Genomic DNA, 21,855 nt, shown 5'->3' with positions numbered 1-21,855 from the left:
TCGAATTAATTTTATTTCCAAGTCCCAAAGTGCTTATCTGAATGAACTGAAAGCAAATATAAAGGAGGGGCATACTATTGTTTTGATGTACTTCGCTAAAAATTATTCCTTCATCGTTCAGGATGCAGTACAGGGGTTTCACTGGCAAAATAGCCAAGCAACATTACACCCCTTCGTTGTCTACTTCTGTAATCCTGATATCCAAGGCCTATGCATAGGCATGATCAGTGACTACTTGCGTCACGATACTATTGCTGTTCATGCATTTTTATGGAAGCTTATTCTGCATCTGAAGGAAGTCTTGCCTGTCTTAAGCCATATTCACTACTTTAGTGATGGTTCTTTTTTTTTTTTTTTTTTTTTGCTTGCTCTCCACCTTCCTCTCGCCGGACCTCAACACCTCCCTCCATGGACCGGGAGCACTCGAGCCAGAACGGGAGCAAAGAAAGGCACACTATGGGCATGGGAGCGAACTCCGCCCCTCCCCTCCCGACGGTGCACCACTGAGCCAGTTGGAAGGCTCAGCGCGAACTCCCCAACATTTTAATTTTAGTTTGCGGTTTTTACTTTTCTTTTGCTTGCTCTCTACCTTCCTCGCGCCGGACCTCAACACCTCCCTCCACAGATTGGGAGTACTCGGGGCAGAACGGGAGCAGAGAAAAGCACACTCTGGGCGTGGGAGCGAACTCCGCCCCTCCCCTCCCCTCCCGACGGTGCACCGCTGAGCCAGTTGGAAGGCTCAGCGGGAACTCCCCAATATTTTAATTTTAGTTTGCGGTTTTTACTTTTCTTTTGCTTGCTCTCCACCTTCCTCGCGCCGGACCTCAACACCTCCCTCCACGGACCGGGAGCACTCAGGGCAGAGCGGGAGCAGACAAAGACACACTCTGGGTGTGGAAGCGAACTCTGCCCCTCCCGACGGTGCACCGCTGAGCCAATAAAAGGCCGTCAAAGGCGCTAGCCTTAGCAAGAGCACCTCTGCGAAGCGACCAAGAGACCTGAAATCCACGTCAAACCTCTCTACCACAACTTCCACTCCTAACTCTTTTCTCAACCATACCCTTACCCAGACAAGTACAAGAACAACCTAATCACAGAGAACCACGCTTCCTCTAACCTGCTGCCCCAACCTTCAAAATGAAGCTAACCTCACAAATAAACACTTAGACCATTCTATTGATAATCCTTCTTATCTCCAGCTGTAAGTTAGTAGAAAACAACCTACCCAACATACCCAGTAGTTCAATTACAAACAAAACCTATCACCCCAACAGGAGAGTTCCAACAGACAGAAACTCTAACCATCAAACAAGCGTTCAACATCCCATACCCCCAGCATGGGGAAGAAGAGCAACACAACCCAAGACCAAACCTCACCATCATCCAATTCACTCATCTACCCTAAAATGTATCACAACTATCAAACAGAAACCACTACTCTTAAATGTGCCTACTTAAACATCAGAGCCCTAGGCCCAAAAACAGATCTTATAAAAAACTGGATAAAAAACAAAAACCTAGACTGCCTCTTCCTCACAGAAACCTGGCTAACATCAGACACTGACCCAAGAATTATGGAAGTCTGCCCCATGGATACAAAATTACAGTGACCTGCAGAGAGAAAAAAGAGGAGGATTAGCAATCTTAATCAAAGACTCCCTAACCCTAAACATTCTGGAAAAAACATCCACCCCCATACATGGACCTTCTAGCATGTCAAATCTCAGCCACCACACTAAAAAACTCACTCAACTGCATGCTCTGTTATATAACATCGGGAAACTGGGCCACGGTTAGGCCCGAATTTGAAAACTTCATATACCAAAACTCACTTACAGCAGCACACAATCTTATCCTAGGAGACCTATACCTTCATCTTGAAGACCATTCATCCAAGCCAGTAGACAATCTACTTTCTTTCCTCAATGCCCTATCCTTCCAAATTTTAAACCCACAAACTACTCATGAGAAAGGACACCAACTGGACATTGCAGCCTTCATGACCCATCAAACATCTACTTCAGAAATTCAAACGTCTAATGGAAACTGGTCCCCCATCCCTCTGGTCAGACCATTACACATACACCTTCAACATCAATTGGTCCAAAAACAAAACAAAACCAATACCCAAAATAATAACCTACACATCACGCAAACACCTAGAGCCCACCATATTCTGGTCAAAAGTAGATGAATCAATCCAAGAATGTAACCCCAAAGACTTCATTTCACTCTGGGGCAAATTGAGCAATAACATCCTTGATGAACTAGCCCCACTACGAACCAAAACCAGAACCTGCAGACGATCAGACCAATGGTTCGACGACGAATTGCTCCTTCTCAAGAGACAATGTAGACGACTGGAAAGAAAATGGAGAAAAACCAACCTAGACCACACAAAAACCGCCTGGAAAAAAATTAACAAACAATACAAACTTCTATTAAAAGAAAAGAGAAAAATATACTACACCAACCTAATAGGCACGGAAACCCAAGACACCAAAAAACTATTCCAAATATTAAAAGATCTAACACCAAACCCTATATGACCACTAACAATAACCCCTCCCCCTCAGCCTCCCTTCTAGCAGAACACTTCAAGAATAAAATTACAAACACCAGAGCTACCGTCAATAGTACTCCAGCCCACCTAATTGATGTCACAATACTTCCCATAGAAAATGAATCATGTGCTGCAGACAGAACCTGGTCCCAATTCCCTAAGATACATTGGACCGAATTCAACAGACTCTACAATAAGTACAGCCACGCATCCTGTGAACTCAACCACTGCCCACCATATCTCCTGACATCCGTGAGCACTAAGTTCCGTACTCTACTCCTACATTGGATGCAAAACATGCTCACAAACGGCATTTTCCTGACTAACCTCAGCGAAATCATCATCACCCCAATCCTAAAAGACCCAAAAGGACCAACAGACAACCCATCCAACTACAGACCAATCGCTTCAATACCTCTATATATCAAACTAACAGAAGGACTAGTAGCCAAACTCCTCACCAATTATCTCAAAGACCATAACTTACTCTACCCCACGCAATCTGGCTTCAGAACTAACTTCAGCACAGAGTCACTACTAAGCTCCCTTATCGACACAGCAAGACAACACCTCAGCACTGGGAAAAAAAATGCTGCTCATACAGCTGGACCTGACGGCAGCATTTGACTTGGTAGACCATAGCATCCTACTGCAAATTTTGGACTCAATAGGCATCTCAGATACTCATGGTTTGAAGGTTTTTTAAAATCCAGAACATACAAAGTAAAATCAGACAAAGAAAAATCCAAACCTTGGTCCAACCCCATGTGGCATACCGCAAGGATCTCTACTATCCCCTACTCTCTTTAACCTATATACGGCCTCTCTCGATGTTTACTTGAACAAACAAGGCCTAACCTCTTATAGCTATGCTGATGACATCACAATCCTCATACCTTTTGACCAACCAAAGCTTTCAATGACAGACATACTACACCGAACACTAGTCACAGTAACGACTTGGATGGAAAACCACAAACTGAAACTCAACCCAAAACTAAATTCATCCTCCTAGAAAATAATAAAGTCCCAACCACAACCAACTTAGAAATCAACTCAATCAATTACCCTATGCAATCCACCCTAAAACTACTAGGTATGACTATTGACAGAGGCTGCACCATGCAACCACAAATAAACAAAACAATACAGAAATCTTTCGCAGTTATGAGAAACCTTAGACAAGTCCGAAAATTCTTCGAAAGAACACAATTTCAGCTCCTAGTACAATCTCTAATCCTAAGTATACTGGACTATTGCAACATCCTCTACCTCCCCTGCCCTGCAATAATGATTAAACAACTACAAATAATTCAAAATACAGCTCTAAGACTCGTCTACTCATTGAAGAAACATGACCACATTACTGAGGCATACATCGATTCACATTGGCTTCCAATCCAGGAAAGAATACAATTTAAATTCTACTGTATACTATTTAAAACTATAAACGGAGACAGCCCAATCTACCTAAACAACCGCTTCATCCAAACTACCTCTACCAGACATAGAAAAACACACACCCCATTCACATACCCCCAATCAAAGAAGTAAAATGGAAAAAACTATACGACGGCCTACTAGCCACTCAAGCAGCAAAACTAGATAACCAAATCTCCAACCTATTGATAACAACCCCATATTACAAGATGTTCAGAAAGGAAATAAAAGCTATACTCTTCAAGAAATCCCTGAATAAGGCTTAATACCACGAATACCGTCCTTCTTACCATCCTTTCTCTAACCCCTGATCCTACCTAACCCACTCTTGGAACTGATCTCTGATCTAACTTTGTAACTCTCCTTCCATAATTCTTTTTGTAATCCGCTTTGAACCGAAAGGTAATGGCGGAATAGAAATCTGTAATGTAATATAATGTTCTGCTACGCAATATAAAAACTTCAAGAATTTCATTAACCTCTACAGCCATGATACTGACTTTTCAATTTATTGCTGAGTGGAACTTCTTTGGCACCAGCCATGGCAAATCTCCATGTGATGGGATTGGAAAACAGCCAAGCGTTTAGCTGCCCATGCCAGCTTACAACGCCCTCTCAATAACCAAATTTTGACACCAGGGATCTATTTGAATTCTTCAATAAATCTGTCTCGGGAATCAAATTTTTGTTCATTGCTAAGGAAGATATAGAAGCAATAAGACCTGCTCAGGAGCAAAGGTTTAGTATGGGCCACACAGTGGCTGGAACAAGAGAAAATCACTAATTTAAGCCCATAGACACTGCTAGACTCTGCATTAGCAAAATTTCAAGCGACACCAGCTCATTCATTGCCAATGTCTTAGAGTCTGATACTGATCCTGAACATGTCCCTACCTTTCAAGCATCCAGCTTTCAACCTGGACAATACTTAGCTTGCATATATGACAATTCTTGGTGGATTGGTCATGTATGTGAAATTTCAATGGAAGAATGCGACATCCTGGTTAATTTTTTGCATCCACAAGGTCCTGCACGGTCATTTCACTGGCCTCCCCGCAGAGACTTATGCTGGATCCCTGAACGGTATATTATTGCAGGCCTTAATGCACCTATGGCCACTTCATCAGGTAGACAGTACACTTATCCACAAGCTATTTTGGCAAACATTGACCAGACTTTCAAAACCATGTTTAAGAAACTGAGTTAAAAGTTGAATTTATGTGATTTCCTGATCTTTGTTAGTATGTATGTACACTTTAAATAAGTGTGGTTTTTGCACTTTTCTTTTTTGTCTTTAATAAAGCTTAGAAATGTATATGGTATTATCTGACTATTGGGAACGTCTTTCAGACAATGGATCAATAACTGATAAATATGTGGTCTCAGTGTATAATACACTTGTCATGATCTTCACGACCAGTGGAAATGGGTACAGTATTCCCCCGCTCATTTGCGGACGGCGGTTTGCGCCCCTGGTCTTTCGCGGTTTTTTCATCTGCAAATCGCCCTCACTCAATAGCAGTTTTTCCTATATTTTCCTGATAAGAATTAATTAAGAACCATATACTGAACAGTAATTATTATTTTTTATCTCTTATTGTCATTATAGAAACTTAGATACTGTAAATTATTCCTGATCGCTGCCTCGTTCTTCCCAATTTATTGCACGTTCGTTGTTTTATCAAGGAAAGTTTTATGGACTGTACAGTGCACGTCTGAATTGCAGCATTAATGCCATTTTTATTAACTTTGAGAGTCCGAACCACACTGTCTTGGGATCCCATGCTTCAATCATCCCTTGCGAGCTAAATTTACATATACAAAATGTCTGGAAGCACAGTGACCAATAAGGATGACTGAAAAGGTTTGGCGGGAGTTTTGAAACTAGCCAGTCAGAGTGTAGCTATCTCAATTGTTTCACGAAACCGGTGAAAGCCATAAGATACCACCCAAGTGCCCTGCACCTTCAAAGGCCTATGAAAATGAACCAAAGCGCCAGAAGAAGTGTGACACTCCAGGAGAAAGTTGAGCTGCTGGATATGCTCCAAGAACAAAAAAGTTATGCTGCAGTAGCGCGCCATTATGGCATTAATGAAAGCACCATATGCTACATAAAGAAGAACGAGACAGCAATCAGGAGAACTGTATCAGTAAGTTTCTGTGATGTTGCCAAAAAAGTTACAACAGTAAGAAATAATGCCTTGGCATTGTGGATCACTGACTGCAAGAAAAAGAACATATACGCACCTCTGGGAAAGGAGATGGAGTGACCACCATCGTCAAGACCTCCACCACACCGAAACTAATAAGCTCTATCAACATTCCCACCCTAGAGGCTCTAGCCTTCACCATAGGCCACAAACACAAAATTACCCTCATACTACTTTACAGAGCTCCCAACTCCCCCAGCAGAAACCCTAGAGTCCCTCCTCGAATTCATCACCGAACTATCCATCTCCCACAAACACGTGACCATCCTGGGAGACTTCAACTTCCCAGACTACTCCAACACCTCTGGACAGAGTGACAGCTTCCTCTCCTCACTCACCGACCTGGGATTCAGAGTAGTAAAGACGCAGGGGGATTGCGAAGATCTGCAACGTGACATAATCAAGCTCAAGGAATGGTCATCGACATGGCAGATGAGGTTCAACGTGAATAAGTGTAAAGTGATGCATGTCGGTAACAAAAATCTCATGCATGAATACAGGATGTCCGGGACGGTACTTGGAGAGACCTCCCAGGAAAGGAACTTGGGAGTTCTGATTGACAAGTCGATGAAGCCGTCCACACAATGTGCAGCGGCAGAAAAAGGGCAAACAGAATGCTAGGAATGATAAAGAAGGGGATCAAGAACAGATCAGAGAAGGTTATCATGCCGCTGTACTGGGCCATGGTACGCCCTCACCTGGAGTACTGCGTCCAACACTGGTCACCGTACATGAAGAAGGACACGGTACTACTCAAAAGGGTCCAGAGAAGAGTGACTAAGATGGTTAAGGGGCTGGAGGAGCTGCTGTATAGTGAAAGATTAGAGAAACTGGGCCTCTTCTCCCTCGAACAGAGGAGATTGAGAGGGGACATGATCGAAACATTCAAGGTACTGAAGGGGATAGACTTAGTAGATAAGGACAGGTTGTTCACCCTCTCCAAGGTAGGGAGAACAAGAGGGCACTCTCTAAAGTTGAAAGGGGATAGATTCCGTACAAATGGTAAGGAAGTTCTTCTTCACCCAGAGTGGTAGAAAGCTGGAACGCTCTTCCAGAGGCTGTTTAAGGGGAAAACACCCTCCAAGGATTCAAGACAAAGTTAGACAAGTTTCTGCTGAACAGGAACGTGGGCTGGTGAGGCTAGTCTCAGTTAGGGTGCTGGTCTTGGACCAGAGGGCCGCTGCGTGAGCGGACTGCTGGGCATGATGGACCACTGGTCTGACTCAGCAGTGGCAATTCTTATGTTCACCAAGCTGTAACCACCCCTACTCACTCAGCAAGCAACATTTTAGACTTAATCTTCACCCTTAGAGACCCGACTGCAGAGCCTCAACAAACAATCTACACCATCACACCTGGCTCATGGTCAGACCACCACTTCATTGAATTCCAACTCTTGAAACTACCCCAGCTCCGCGGAAAGACCCTATCCCACCCACCCAATGCCAACTCCATAATTCAGTCAACCCCTCAGTCATGGCTGCAGGCTTTCACAACCTAAACAAAACCTGCACCCACCATCCCCACTCCATCGACCTAGCAGTCTCCACCTGGCACTCCAACATCCAATCCCTCTATAACACCCTCACTCAGACAAAAACAACACGAATAACCACTAACAAAACACCTGCTCCCTGGTACACCAGCGACCTCCGATCCATAAAAAGATCACTGAGGAAAGCAGAAAGAAACTAGAACAAACACCCAAACTCAGAAACCAAAGCTCACTGGGAAAACACATCTGTCATCTACAAAGCTGCCATCCTAGAAGCGACCACTTTAACTGGATCTAAGGACAAGGCTCAATCATCTAATCCTTCTCAAAGACGACTTCTTTTTCATACGAGGCGTTAAACAACACAGGAGGGGCCTAAAGCAACTGGGCCTATTCTGGTTGGCCCAGGCGCCTAAGGCCCTTCCTGTGGGCAGGGCCATAGGCACCTGGCCCAATCCCTCCTGCCCATATTTTAGGGGGGGTCGTCATGGGCAGGAGGGGTTGGGCTCCCTCCTGCCCATATCTTAGTGGGGGGTGCGTCGTGGGCAGGAGGGGTTGGGCTCCCTCCTGCTCATATTTTAGGGGGGGTGTCGTCTTAGGCCGGAGGGGTTGGGCTCCCTCCTGCTCGTATCTTAGTGGGGGGTGCGTCATTGGCAGGAGGGGTTGGGCTCCCTCCTGCTCGTATCTTAGTGGGGGGTGCATCATGGGCAGGAGGGTTGTGCTCCCTCCTGCCCATATCTTAGTGGGGGGTGCGTCGTGGGCAGGAGGTGTTGGGCTCCCTCCTGCTCATATTTTAGGGGGGGTGTCGTCGTAGGCCGGAGGGGTTGGGCTCCCTCCTGCTCGTATCTTAGTGGGGGGTGCGTCATTGGCAGGAGGGGTTGGGCTCCCTCCTGCTCGTATCTTAGTGGGGGGTGCATCATGGGCAGGAGGGTTGGGCTCCCTCCTGCCCGTATCTTAGTGGGGATAGGGGGTGCGTCGTGGGCAGGAGTGGTTGGGCTCCCTCCTGCCCGTATTGGTTCAGGGGGGTGGATCGCGGCAGGTGAAATTGGGCATCTCTCCTGTTGCAGCAGTTTGGGGGGGTCGATCGCAGCAGGGGAGATGAACCATCTCTCCTACTGCAATCGTTGCAGAGAGGGGAGTGGATTCTATTTTTGACAGACACTGGTTACAGAATCCAGCTTTTAGGCGAAGGACTGGCCCCTCCTTCACCTAAAAGCTCTTTTTTGGGCATTTGGGACTTAGGCTTTTTTTTTTTCGTTGATTATGTGTTGTAAGTTTAGACGTAGTGGTGGTCTGGCCATTTAAACTGCTGAACGTAGAGGCAGGCCATTCTCAAAAAAAAAAACCCTCATTTTGGACTTTTTTTTGAAAATGAACATTTTCCCTGCTGCTACTTTCAGCATTTAGGGCCTTAGGCCAAAAGTGGACTTAGACGTTTGTTTTGATTATGCCCCTCCACATGTTTAAGATGTTCCAGTTTCTAATAAAGGATGATATATGATTGTGCTTTAATGCTATAATCTCTTCATATTTCCTATATGCACATAGGTTATTCCACCATTCATGATAGTTGACATACTGATTTTTATTCCAATGGAGGATTACAATATGCAGAGCCAGAACTATCATAAAATCAAATAACCTGGAACTAGTGGATGTAAAGTCAATTTTAGGATTAGATAATCGTAATATATGATAACAGAACAGATATAGAAAATACATTACATATAGTATGCCATACTTGAGACCAATATTGTGACAAATTAGTACAAAAGAAAATCATATGAGATAATGAGCCTACTGAGTTATTACAAGACCAACAGGTGTCAGTTGTTTTACGTGGAAGCTTAGCAAGTTTTGAAAGAGTCCAGTAAGCATTAAGCAAAATGAAATAAGAGAATTGTAACAAGGCTGCAGACAAAGAAGGACAAATTGATTTGAACCAAAAAACTTCCCATTGTAATGGGTCAACTGTAAATCTAGTTGTACATTCCATTTGCAGTTAACCTCAAGCTAGGTCTTTTTAGCCTGGAGAATTTTGTATACTTTAGATGCTGTTTTTGTAGATTGCAAAAGAAGAGCACAAATGGAAATGATATGTGGACATTTAGGGCTCCTTTTACAAAGCTACGTTAGCAGCTTTATCGCACGCACATTTTTAGCGTGTGCTAACCCCTGCACTAGCCGAAAAATTATCACCTGTTCAAGAGGAGGCGGTAGCGGCTAGCGCAGCCAGCAAATTAGCACGCGCTATTACGCGCGTTAAACCGCTAACGCGCTTCATAAAAGGAGCCCTTAGGGTTGTTCATAACAGAAGACTGAGTAATATCCCCAAAACAAATAGAAGACCAGATTGATTCTTGTTTTGGATCTAGATTATATTTTTCTCTAATAATCCGAAACGGGATTAAAGTACCATTTACATAGAGTTGTGAAAGAGACCATACATTTGCAGTATGCCATGTTTTTCTAATTTTGCAAGGAATTTTACAATCAAATATCGAACTATACCACAAAGAAATATACAGAATATTAGTCCATCTCTGTTGTAGATAATTCATTACTATACTGATACAAGGGCTATTTTTATACCTATATCTGTCCATAGATGGAAGAAGATGAAGAGGAATATTTCCAATCAAGTCTTTTTCAAATTGGATCCATCTTGGGGAATTTAAAAAACAGAATTTTGCTTGTGAAATTTGAAAAGCCCAATGATATAATTTAAAATCTGGCAAATTTACGCTTCCTAGAATACAGGGCATTTTGAGTTTTTTCAATGAAATGCATGAATTTTGACCATTCCATATAAATTTAGTTATTATTATATCAATTTTCTTGTAAAAAGAATTTGGAAATAATATTGGAATCATACTAAGTATAAAGTTAATTTTTTTTGCTAAGATCATTTTTATAGCTTCAGTTCTGCCCCACCAGGATAGAAAAAAGTGAGACCATGTATGAAGACCATGTGAGACCATGTGGCTAATTTTAAGATAACTTCACTATTAAATTTAAGTGTATCTTTTATGTTGGTATCAAACCATACTCCCAGTATTTTAATTTGAGTGGTTCCCATTTAAAAGGATATTGTGCGACATGATGATGTAGCACTTTCCTTGAGAGCGGCATTACAGCTGATTTTGTCCAATTCATTTTATAACCTGAAATTTGAGAAAATGTATCTATACAAGATAACAAGTGAGGTATAGAATATAGAGTAAGATATCATCTGCATAGATAGATAGTTTGTATTGATTAACTTTGTTCAAGATACCTATTATGGAGGGGTTATTTCAAATATTAATCGCTAGAGGTTCTAGCGCAAGATTAAAAAGTAATAGAGAAAGACGGCATCCCTGCTTTGTTCCTCTATGAAGAGTAAATTTAAGGTGAAATTATATTATTTATGAGGACGGTTGCTTGTGGGGACTTATAAAGTAAAGTAAATGTATCATGTTAATAAAATTAGTTCCAAAACCATACCATTTAAGGACATAGTAACATAGTAGATGACAGCAGATAAAGACCCGAATGGTCCATCCAGTCTGCCCAACCTGATTCAATTTAAATAAAAAGGGCCACTCAATTCTATCAGTCTTTTTCAGCATCCAATGATAGAACAACGTAGTGATCATCCAAATTCTGAGTCTTTGAAATTATATTCCAGAACAACCGTGAATAATCATTAGGTAATCTTCCCATTATAAACCCATTTTGATCTCTATGTATTAGTGAAGGCATTATATTGGAGAGCCTATTAGCCAATAATTTAGCAAATATAGCACAGTTACTTACCGTAACAGTTGTTATCCAGGGACAGCAAGCAGATATTCTCAACATGTGAGTGTTATCCAGGGACAGAGCCCCGCAGCGGACAGCCTCGCAAGCAGACTTGCTTGAAGATCTTTTAAGAGCTTATGAGTGCTGTACTGCGCATGCGCGAGTGCCTTCCCGCCCGAGTTAGGGCGCGCGTCTCCTGTGAGGTACCTCAGTTCAGATGACTAGCTAAGAAGCCAACCAGGGGAGGTGGGTGGGTTATGAGAGTATCTCCCTGCTGTCCCTAGATAACAACTTTTACGGTAAGTAACTGTGCTTTATCCCAGGACAAGCAGGCAGCATATTCTCAACATGTGGGTTACCTCCAAGCTAAGCATAATGGGATGGAGGGAGAGTTGGCAAATTAAGAAAACAAATTTTGTAAAACGGACTGGCCAAAATGGCCGTCCCTTCTGGAGAAAGTATCCAGACAATAAGGAGAGGTGAAAGTATGAACCGAGGACCAAGTGGCAGCCTTGCAGATTTCCTCAATAGGAGTTGATCTAAGGAAAGCTACAGACGCCGCCATTGCTCTAACTTTGTGGCCCATGACTCGACCCTGCAGAGGGAGACCAGCCTGAGCCTAGCAGAAGGAGATGCAAGCAGCCATCCAGTTGGATATGGTTTGCTTCGAGACAGGATGCCTCAACTTATTTGGATTGAAGGAGATGAAAAGTTGTGGAGCAGTTCTGTGAGATTGAGTGCGTTGCAAGTAGAAAGCCAAGGCACGCTTACAGTTCAAAGTATGAAGCGCAACTTCTCCAGGGTGAGAATGAGGCTTTGGAAAAAACACTGGAAGAACAATAGATTGATTAATATGAAATTCTGAGACAACTTTAGGCAAGAATTTTGGATGAGTGCGGAGGACCACCTTATCATGGTGGAAAACTGTGAAAGGTGGATCTGCAACCAAGGCTTGTAACTCACTGACTCTTCGAGCAGACGTGAGGGCAATGAGAAAGACGACTTTCCAAGTGAGATACTTGAGATAAGCCTTATCAATTGGTTCAAATGGAGGCTTCATCAATTGAGCCAGGACAACATTGAGATTCCAGACTACTAGAAGTGGTTTGAGTGGTGGGTTGACATTGAAAAGTCCTTTCATGAAGCGAGAAATCACTGGATGTGCAGACAGATGTTTCCCCTCATGAGGCTGATGGAAAATAGTAATCACACTAAGGTGGACTCGGATAGATGTAGAGACTTGAGGCCCGAGTGTGATAAGTGAAGTAAATAATCCAAAACTGAAGACAAGGAGGTAGATATGGGCTCCATGTTGCGAGTAGTACACCAAGCAGAAAATCATTTTTGATTGTAACACTGCCTAGTGGATGGCTTTCTGGAAGCCTCTTAAATGTCTTGTACAGACTGAGAAAACTGTAGAGAAGCAGTTAGGTTGGAAGGTACAAAGCTGTTAAGTGTAGAGACTGCAGGTTGGGATGCAGTAAGGATCCTTGACTCTGAGTAAGCAGAGAGGGAAAAACTGGTAGAAGCAGAGGCTTCCTGGTGCTGAGTTGAAGTAGAAGGGAGTACCACGGTTGTCTGAGCCACCGAGGAGCTATCAGAATCATGGTGGCATGTTCGGTCTTGAGTTTGACAAGATTCTTGAGAATCAGAGGGAATGGAGGGAAGGCATAGAGAAACCGATCTGTCCATTCCAGGAGGAAAGCATCTGCCTCGAGGCGGTGAGGTGAGTATATCCGTGAGCAGAACTGAGGCACCTTGTTGTTGAGGGGAGACGCAAAGAGGTCTATCTAAGGGGTCCCCCATTGAGCAAACACCTGACGTAGAGGCGAGGAATTGAGTGTCCATTCGTGAGGCTGCAGAAGACGACTCAATTTGTCCGCCAGACAGTTGTGCTAACCTTGAATGTATACAGCTCTGAGAAAAATGTTGTGATGAACTGCCCAATCCCACAGCTTCAGAGCTTCTTGACACAGGGAGTGAGATCCCGTGCTTCCCTGTTTGTTGACATAGTACATGGTGACTTGGTTGTCCGTCCAGGCAAGGACTACTTTGTTGTGAAGAAGATGTTGAAAAGCTTTGAGAGCATTGAAAATCGCTCCGAGTTCCAAAAGATCGATGTGACAGAAACGGTCTGCGGTGGACCAATGGCCTTGAGTACAGAGACCGTCGAGATGGGCTCCCCATGCGTAGGTTGACGAGTCTGTTGTGAGAACCTTCTTATGAGGAAAAGAGTGGAAAAGCAAACCGCTGGAAAGATTGGAAGAGAGCATCCACCAGTGGAGAGATTGTCTCAACAAAGGAGTTACTGTAATGTGTTGAGAGAGTGGGTCGGTAGCTTGCTGCCACTGAGATGCCAGGGTCCACCGAGGTGTGCAAAGGTGAAGTCTGGCAAAAGAAGTCACGTGAACTGTAGAGGCCATATGACTGAATAGAATCATCATTTGTCTCGCTGAAATTGAAGTGAGAGAAGTCACTTGATGTCATTTGACGTCAGAGGAGGGGCGGGACCGAAACAGAGAAGGCAGCTCGAGGACCCGATGGCAGTTTGCAAAGATCGCTAACACTAGCGATCTTATGCAGGCTGATGAACTGAGGTAAATTGATGCCGGGAGGCCAGGGGGGAAGCCGGACAGAAGCACTGACGCTCCCACTCGCCCTCTAAAGCAGGAGTGGCAGCGGCTGGCCAGCAAGAGACAGCGCTGCCGATCCTGCTTTAGGGGGTGAGGGTCAGTGCCAAATCGGGAGGCCGATTTTTTTGTGTTTTTGAATCAATTCGAACCGATTCACCAGAAATGAATCGGTGAATTGCTTCGAATCGTGAATCAGGCAGCACTAGTCTGGACAAAGCTCTGATGAGCCTGTCATCCAGAGAGGGATGAACTTGGGCCACCATCCTGTGGAGTTGAGCCGCTACCACCACCATCACCTTCGTGAAGATGCGGGTAACCTTTGCTAGCCCAAAGGGAAGGACTACAAACTGGAAATGCTGCTGAAGAACATGAAATCTGATACTTCTGGTGCCCCCCGAGAATATAGTGATATGAAGATAAGCCTTTGACAGATCCAGAGATGAAAGGAATTCCCCCGGAGCCACTGCTGCGATTACCGACTGCACCATCGCCATTTGAAAGTGTGGAATCCACAGAAAAGCAATGACTAACTTGAGATTCAGGATGAGTCTACAATCCTCAGAGCCTTTCTTTGGCACGATGAAGGAGTATCTGCTGGAGCCCAATTCATTTTTGGAACTGGCTCTATGGTTTGAAAGTCCAAGAGATGCTGAAACACACAAGTACTTCAAAATCAAATATCAATCAGTGATGAAAATAAAACTTAAAAGAAAAATAAAATATAAGAAAGAAAGATCTCTGCGAAATTAAACGTGTCATAAAAAATGAAAAGACTAAACCACTTGCGCGGCTCACCGTGCTACAAACTGCTAGCACAGTTTGATAGAAGAAGCCCATAGTGTTTCATTATTTTTTCTTATATTTTATTTTCAGCACTGATTGTTATTTGATTTTGAAATGCTTGTGTGCCATCTATCGGGTATGTTTTGAATTACACCCTTTTGATGCCAATGTACCTTATTTTGTTTGTGATAAGTTCCGTCATTTCATTTTTTATTTTTTTTTAAATAATGGATATTTTACTTTACATTCAAAAGGATAGAAGTTAGTTTCTCCAGCCAACATTGTATGTTTGCGTTTATCATCCTTTTTATCATCTTTTATTACATTTGCATTTTTTTTATGTTTATTCATATTTATATTCATTTTTTATGTGCAATTTTCTATTGTTTATTATAAGTCAATACCATATTTATGATCCACCAGTTCTTTGTTGTTCATTATCGTTTTTATTTTTTGAAATTATTTACGGTGTCATTGATACTATTCTTGTCTTTGATTGGAATATACTGTATATATATTTTTTTAGATTACCATCTGTACCCCTGAGGCAGGCTTTCATCACAAAGTCAAAACACAGACCGTGTTGGGTCCACAAGGATCTGCAAGATAGATTGGTCAAGATATATTGTCTGATATGATATGTTTGGTTTTTAACAGTTGCTTGTATTTAATAAATAAACTGCTTTATCTCAGGTTGATGTGTATGGTTCCTTCCCTACTTTCTTTCTGTTGCATGGTTCCATCCCTACTTTCTTTCTGTTGCATGGATCTATCCCCACTTTCTTTCTGTTGCATATTTGTCATAAGAACATAAGAATTGCCGCTGCTGGGTCACACCAGTGGTCTATCGTGCACAGCAGTCCGCAGGCCTTAGGTCAAAGACCAGTGCCTTAACTGAGACTAGCCTTACCTGCGTACTTTCTGGTTCAGCAGGAACTTGTCTAACTTTGTCTTGAATCTCTGGAGGGTGTTTTCCCCTATAACAGACTCCGGAAGAGCATTCCAGTTTTCTACCACTCTCTTTAGAGAGTGCCCTCTTGTTCTCTCGGAGAGGGTGAACAACCTATCTTTATCTACTAAGTCTATTCCCTTCATTATCTTGAATGTTTCGATCATGTCTCCTCTCAGTCTCCTTTTTTCAAGGGAGAAGAGGCCCAGTTTCTCTAATCTCTCACTGTACGCAACTCCTCCAGCCCCTTAATCATTTTAGTCACTCTTCTCTGGACCCTTGTTTTTTGGATTACATGAATCAGGGGTATAACAGCCTGAGGAATATTTTAATTAAAATTTAAGTGTTTTAGAGGCAGGTTGAGACTTTTAAAATTAGATTGAAATATCCAAGATGGCCATCGTGGCAATGTATTGGCGCCAAAATAACAGCCTGGGAGAGCTAAATTAAAGTACAAAAGATTCAGGAAAGGAAGGGTTTTTTAGAGGTAGGGGATCAAAATCCAGGCCCCAGAAACCTCAAAAAATGCAACTGAAGAACTTCCATGATGTTTCCCATAGACTACAATGAACTGTACTCACAGTTCAGTTGGTGCTGTGCCTGCTTCAGTGGAAACAGCAACTGGAAGATGGAAAAAATTACAGCCTCAAAACAAGTATGTATAAAAAAATTCCAAATTCTTGTCTCTTCGGATTGCCTGTCAGACCATAAATTGGACTGAGACCCCCAGATCCCCACAACTTCAAATGTGTCATTGGGGAGGGGGCAATTCAGCCAACATCCAATAAAGTCCGCAGGACCGACAGAAAGCCACATATCTTACACTCAAACTCCAGTAATAACCAGGAGTGAATCTTGCTACTAGGGGACCAGTCCCAGAGCCTTCCAAAAGTGTTAGTGCAGGCCAGCTAGGTAGATGCCCTGTAAAAGGGTTGCCCTCCCAGCTTCAGACTTCTGACAGGACAGTCTATTTCTTCTCCCAGGCAGAGCTTCCCCAGGAAAACTGGGGATCTCTGAAGCACTGAGAAGCCTGAAAATCAGGATAACCAGAAAATAAACTGAAATCAGAGCAGATTAAAAAAGACACCTTTAACTCACGTATAGGAGAAACTGAGAAGAAACAGCCCAGCCCAATCCTATGTTGAAGTTTTTTCTGCAATATAAAGAAACTTCCAGGATTACTGGAATTTAGGATTTGTAAAGAATTAGGGAACTGAGTTTTAAATTTTCACTGTACTTTTGTGAATTTTTCCTGCATTTATTTCTTTGGCTGCTCTTCTCCTTTATGAACTAGATACCAGTACACTTTGCTATTGCAATTATTTATTTATTTGTATTTTGCTGATTGTGTTTGCCTTGTATTTTTCCCCCTTCTTTAGGGATTGAAGGATCGCAAAATAAAAACAAACAAAAAGATTACTAGTTCATATTGTATGTTTTCTAATGCTGCTTTTTTTTCAACCTGCACTGTGGTATAAATTATTATCTGGGTACTTTAATAAAAAACCAAAGAATGGTCTGAGAGACATTTGGAGCATTGAGATCAAGCACCAAATTTCTGCATCTCAATGGCCACGAATTTGGTCTTGGAGAATGAGATGTACAGTGTCAGCATCTATGAGACAGACTTAGTTATTTTTGTTACATAGAGTGTTTTGGACCCCTGTTCGGTTACAAAAATTAGATAGTTCTAAGTCCAATAGATGCTGGCACTGTAATCTGGAACCTGGGACATTAGATCATCTACTTTATTTTTGTCCCTATATTAAGATATTTTGGAATTCAATATGGTCTCAAGTAAATACATTATTGGAAAATCATGTGGCACTCTCTTATGATACAGTGCTATTTCGCATGATGATGAGGAAAAAGAGTCAAATATCATTAGAGAACAACAAGCTTTTATTAGTTATGACAGGGGTTGCCATCCAACACATAACCAACAATTGGAAAAATTACAGAAACCTTAGTTATACATTATGCAATATATTTAAAATGGAACGAGCAATAGCAGTACAAAGAGGGACATATACTAAATTTATAAAAATATGGGGGCCATTGGCAAAATATTGTAGTGAATAGTCATCACTTCTTCTCTTCTCCTTTTCGTTTTCTTTTTTAGCACACTAGAGGGGGGAGGGAGTTGGAAATAATGTTACATATTATGTTGTACTATGATATATAATATGTGTATATTTTTATTGAAAATATGATGAAGGGTGGGTGGTGGGGGTTATTGATTTTACTAGATGTTTATATGGCAGATATCAAAGTGCTATTCTGGAATAATTTGTTGTAATATATTCTTTTGTGCACTTGTTGTTTAATTTGAAAATGAATAAAGAATTAAAAAAAAACAAGCTGCATATCAAAGTACAGTTTAATTTCAATAACAATTATCCAGCAGTAATAGAAAAAAAGTTTTATTATTAACATGGATAAAATAGGTATTAAATAAAATGACATACCTTGAACAACAACCTGACTTCCTGGTACAAAGAACTGCTGTGTGCCATCAGGTGATTGTGCTGCATATTGCACTATTGTTGCCCCTGGCTGAGGTGTTCCTGAATTTGTCATTGTTAATGTCTGTAGTCCCTGAACACCATCAGATGCAGGATTCGCAATCTGAATAGTCCCACCTTGTGCTATTGCAACTTAAAAGAAAAAAGCAAACATAATATTATATTATTAAAAACTGTACAGAAGTAGCATATACATTAGGAATCTTTGTTCTTCACCTTCTAATTAAATTCATTTGGCAAAATTACTTGGGTAACTTCCTTTTTCTTTACCAGAAATCATCATCTTATAGTGGTATGATCATCCTAATAATGCTAGGTATCCCTCTATTCTTCTATTTCCATATTACATTACATTAAAATACATTTCTAGACCGCAATACCTTTCTTTTAGTGCTTTAATCTCGACCCACAATTTTTAATAACATTTTTATACAGACTCAGATCTACCTCTCCGCATTAGAAATTTTAGTTAACATCTTAGCCTCTTCCCTCCATCTTTGCCAAGCTGTACTCTCTAAAGGGGCAGATTGGCTTACTGGGCATTCAAGCATGGTCCAATAAGCCAGCTAGGTTCCATACGGATAGACATACTACTCCCAGGACATGCTGTGTTGCATCTGCTCCTTGCTCTAATGCTGGCTGCTGTTATTTCATGCTGATATTGTGGCTCAAACTGGGAAAAATAAATTAGTACTAGATTATTTTAAGAGTATATGCAGTGTTCTTAAGATCCCTAAACCACCCCTTCCAACTGCTGCCTTAAACTTCATATGGTAAAGACAAAATTGTCACTGTTCTCCCTCCCTTTTTTCTATCTCTTTGAATAACACTGTCATTCTCCCAGCCACTCCCTACCTTGGGTTTATCTTCTATCCTCCCTTTTAAACATTTAATAGAAGATTGGGTTTATACCTTCAATAATCTTCTTTCTGTTAGTCCCTGGAGGATTTCATATGCTAGGTGTTCAATCCCAACCCGCAGCCGGATATTGCAGAAATCGACATCTTTTCTGAACACATGCTGCACTCTCCCTAGTGTGAGAATCAGTACACAGTTCAGTCCCAATGCCAAGCACATACCTGCAAATCCAGGACAAAGGGGTATGGGGGAGAATCCCCATCAACATAAGTAATTCACAAAATGGTTTGCTCTGCAAAATATCAACAAGTAATAAACAGGCACAAAGGCAACTCAGAAAAACTTTGAGGAACAATGTAGAACTAACCTGCTGTGTGCAACAAGCAACCCAAGAAAGGCCTTCGGTAATGAGCATACTCACATAAGATTCCCCACAGGATCTATCAGCTGGCTAGAAAATCTTCAAGCCTGTAAGGAGATTAACCGAGGCAGAAAGGAGCAGGCTACAGCAACAACTGAATGTATACAGAGAGGGCGGGTCATATGGAATCTTCCAGGGACTAATAGAAAGAAGATCATTGAAGGCATAACCTAATCTTCCTTTCTGAATTCCATATGCTAGGTGATGTATCAAAGCCACAGTAACTAGGGAGGGAAAGAAGAGCCTGCCCTCAAAACTGAGGTCACGAAAATGGCATCAGAACGCGCCACCATGTCCACTCGGTAAAACGGGGTAAAAGTATGAAGTGAGGACCAAGTAGCCGCCCTACAAATTCCATCAGGATGAATTGCATGATATTCTGCCCACGATGCAGCCATATCTCTCGTCAAGTGCGCTTTAAGTGAGATCGGTGGCTGCTTGCACAGAGTCTGCTTGTCAGACAGCCTGCTCTCATTAGTCCTTCACAAATAATGGAGCAAGACCCTCCTGACATTCAAGTTGCATAAGATCTGATCTTTGCATTCTGAACCTGTTGGTTGAAATGCAGGCAACCCAACCTCCTGGTTGACATGAAAAGCTGAGACCATTTTTGGCAAGAAGGAAGGTACAGTATGGAGAAAAAAAACCCTGTGTCTGAAATATGGAGAAAGGGTTCCCTGCACGAAAGAGCCTGAAGCTCCGAAATATGCCACGCCGAGACCATGGCGACCAGAAAAACAGTTTTGATCATAAGGTCCAAAAGAGAAGCATCTTTCAGGGGTTCAAAAGGAGCTTCAGCAAGGTCCTGCAAAATGATGTTAAGATTCCATGAAGGGATAGGAAGACATAAGGGAAGATGCAGACGAAGCACCGCCCTCATGAACCTAATCACATCCAGATGAACAGTATGTGTATGAAAACATGAAAGACCCACCACCTGAACTTTCAGGGAGGCCACTGCCAGACCTTTGTCTAAACCCTCCTGCAGGAAAGCCAGAATTACCGAAACAGGAGCCTTCTCAGGCTCCACCTGATCCCTAGCACACCACTGTTGGAAAGCCTTCCAGGCCTTAGCATAAGTAGCCATAGTAGAGAGATTCTACGAATACAAAAGAGTCAAGATAACTACTTCCAAATAACCGTGCTTCACCAAGGCTGAGCGCTCAATAGCCATGCTGCAAGACCAAAGTGCTGTGGGTTCTCCATGGGAACCGGACCCTGAGTGAGAAGGTAACGAGGAACAGGAAGCCGGAGCTTTTCGTCCTGCTGAGCACGTATGAGAGCCACATAATACGGGCGGCAAGGCCAATCAGGAGCCACCATGATCACCAGGCCGGGATGTGTTGTTATCTGGCAGATGACTCGACCAACCAGAAACCACAGAGGAAACATTATACAGGAACCCGTGAGCCAGCCAGGGCCAAACCAAGGCAACCAGCCCTAGCTTCCATGCTGTTCGTCAACCGAAAAGGCGCCTAGCCTTCACGATTTCTGCCGAAACAAACAAAACCCACTGGGGCTAATCCCAGCTTTTGTAAGAGAAGATGGAATGGCTCCAGTGAGAGGAACATGCTACTGAGACAAGGAACAGTTGACCGAGGAACACTGCCGGAACATTGTTGATTCCAGCCCCATCGAGAAAGACGGAAGAAGCCCTTCTGCCCAGTGGACCGCCGATCTTTCTAACCCAAGAGAGCGAGCACCAGAGCTCCCTCTTACGATGAAACCTTCTGCCCAATATGCGGCGGCGGCCAAAAAAGCAAACAGGATGCTAGGAATTATTAAAAAAGGGATGGTTAACAAGACTAAGAAGGTTATAATGCCCCTGTATCGCTCCATGGTGTGACCTCATCTGGAGTATTGCATTCAATTCTGGTCTCCTTATCTCAAGAAAGATATAGTGGCACTAGGAAAGGTTCAAAGAAGAGCAACTAAGATGGTAAAAGAGATGGAGCTCCTCTTGTATGAGGAAAGACAAAAATGGTTAGGGCTCTTCAGCTTGGAAAAGAGACGGCTGAGGGGAGATATGATTGAAGTCTACAAAATCCTGAGTGGAGTAGAACAGGTACAAGTGGATCAATTTTTCACTCCATCAAAAATGACAAAGACTAGGGGACATTCGATGAAGTTACAGGGAAATACTTTTAAAACCAATAGGAGGAAATTTTTTTTTCACTCAGAGAATAGTTAAGCTC

The 21,855-nt window shown here is 42.5% G+C and overlaps 1 protein-coding gene across 6 annotated transcripts in view; it reads right to left on the bottom strand.

Annotated features, from left to right (window-relative positions):
* Positions 1-21,855, bottom strand: part of CREM (cAMP responsive element modulator) — a 225,475-nt gene that overhangs the window by 68,213 nt on the left and 135,407 nt on the right. For all 6 annotated transcript variants that reach the window (XM_033931521.1, XM_033931524.1, XM_033931522.1 and 3 more), the window contains one exon: positions 18,325-18,513. In XM_033931521.1, the coding sequence (XP_033787412.1) occupies positions 18,325-18,513 (189 nt within the window). The remainder of the gene's footprint in view (positions 1-18,324; positions 18,514-21,855) is intronic.

Source organism: Geotrypetes seraphini, chromosome 2 (genome assembly GCF_902459505.1).
Source record: "Geotrypetes seraphini chromosome 2, aGeoSer1.1, whole genome shotgun sequence".
Lineage (NCBI taxonomy): Eukaryota > Metazoa > Chordata > Amphibia > Gymnophiona > Dermophiidae > Geotrypetes > Geotrypetes seraphini.
This window is presented reverse-complemented; position numbering and strand designations above follow the sequence as displayed.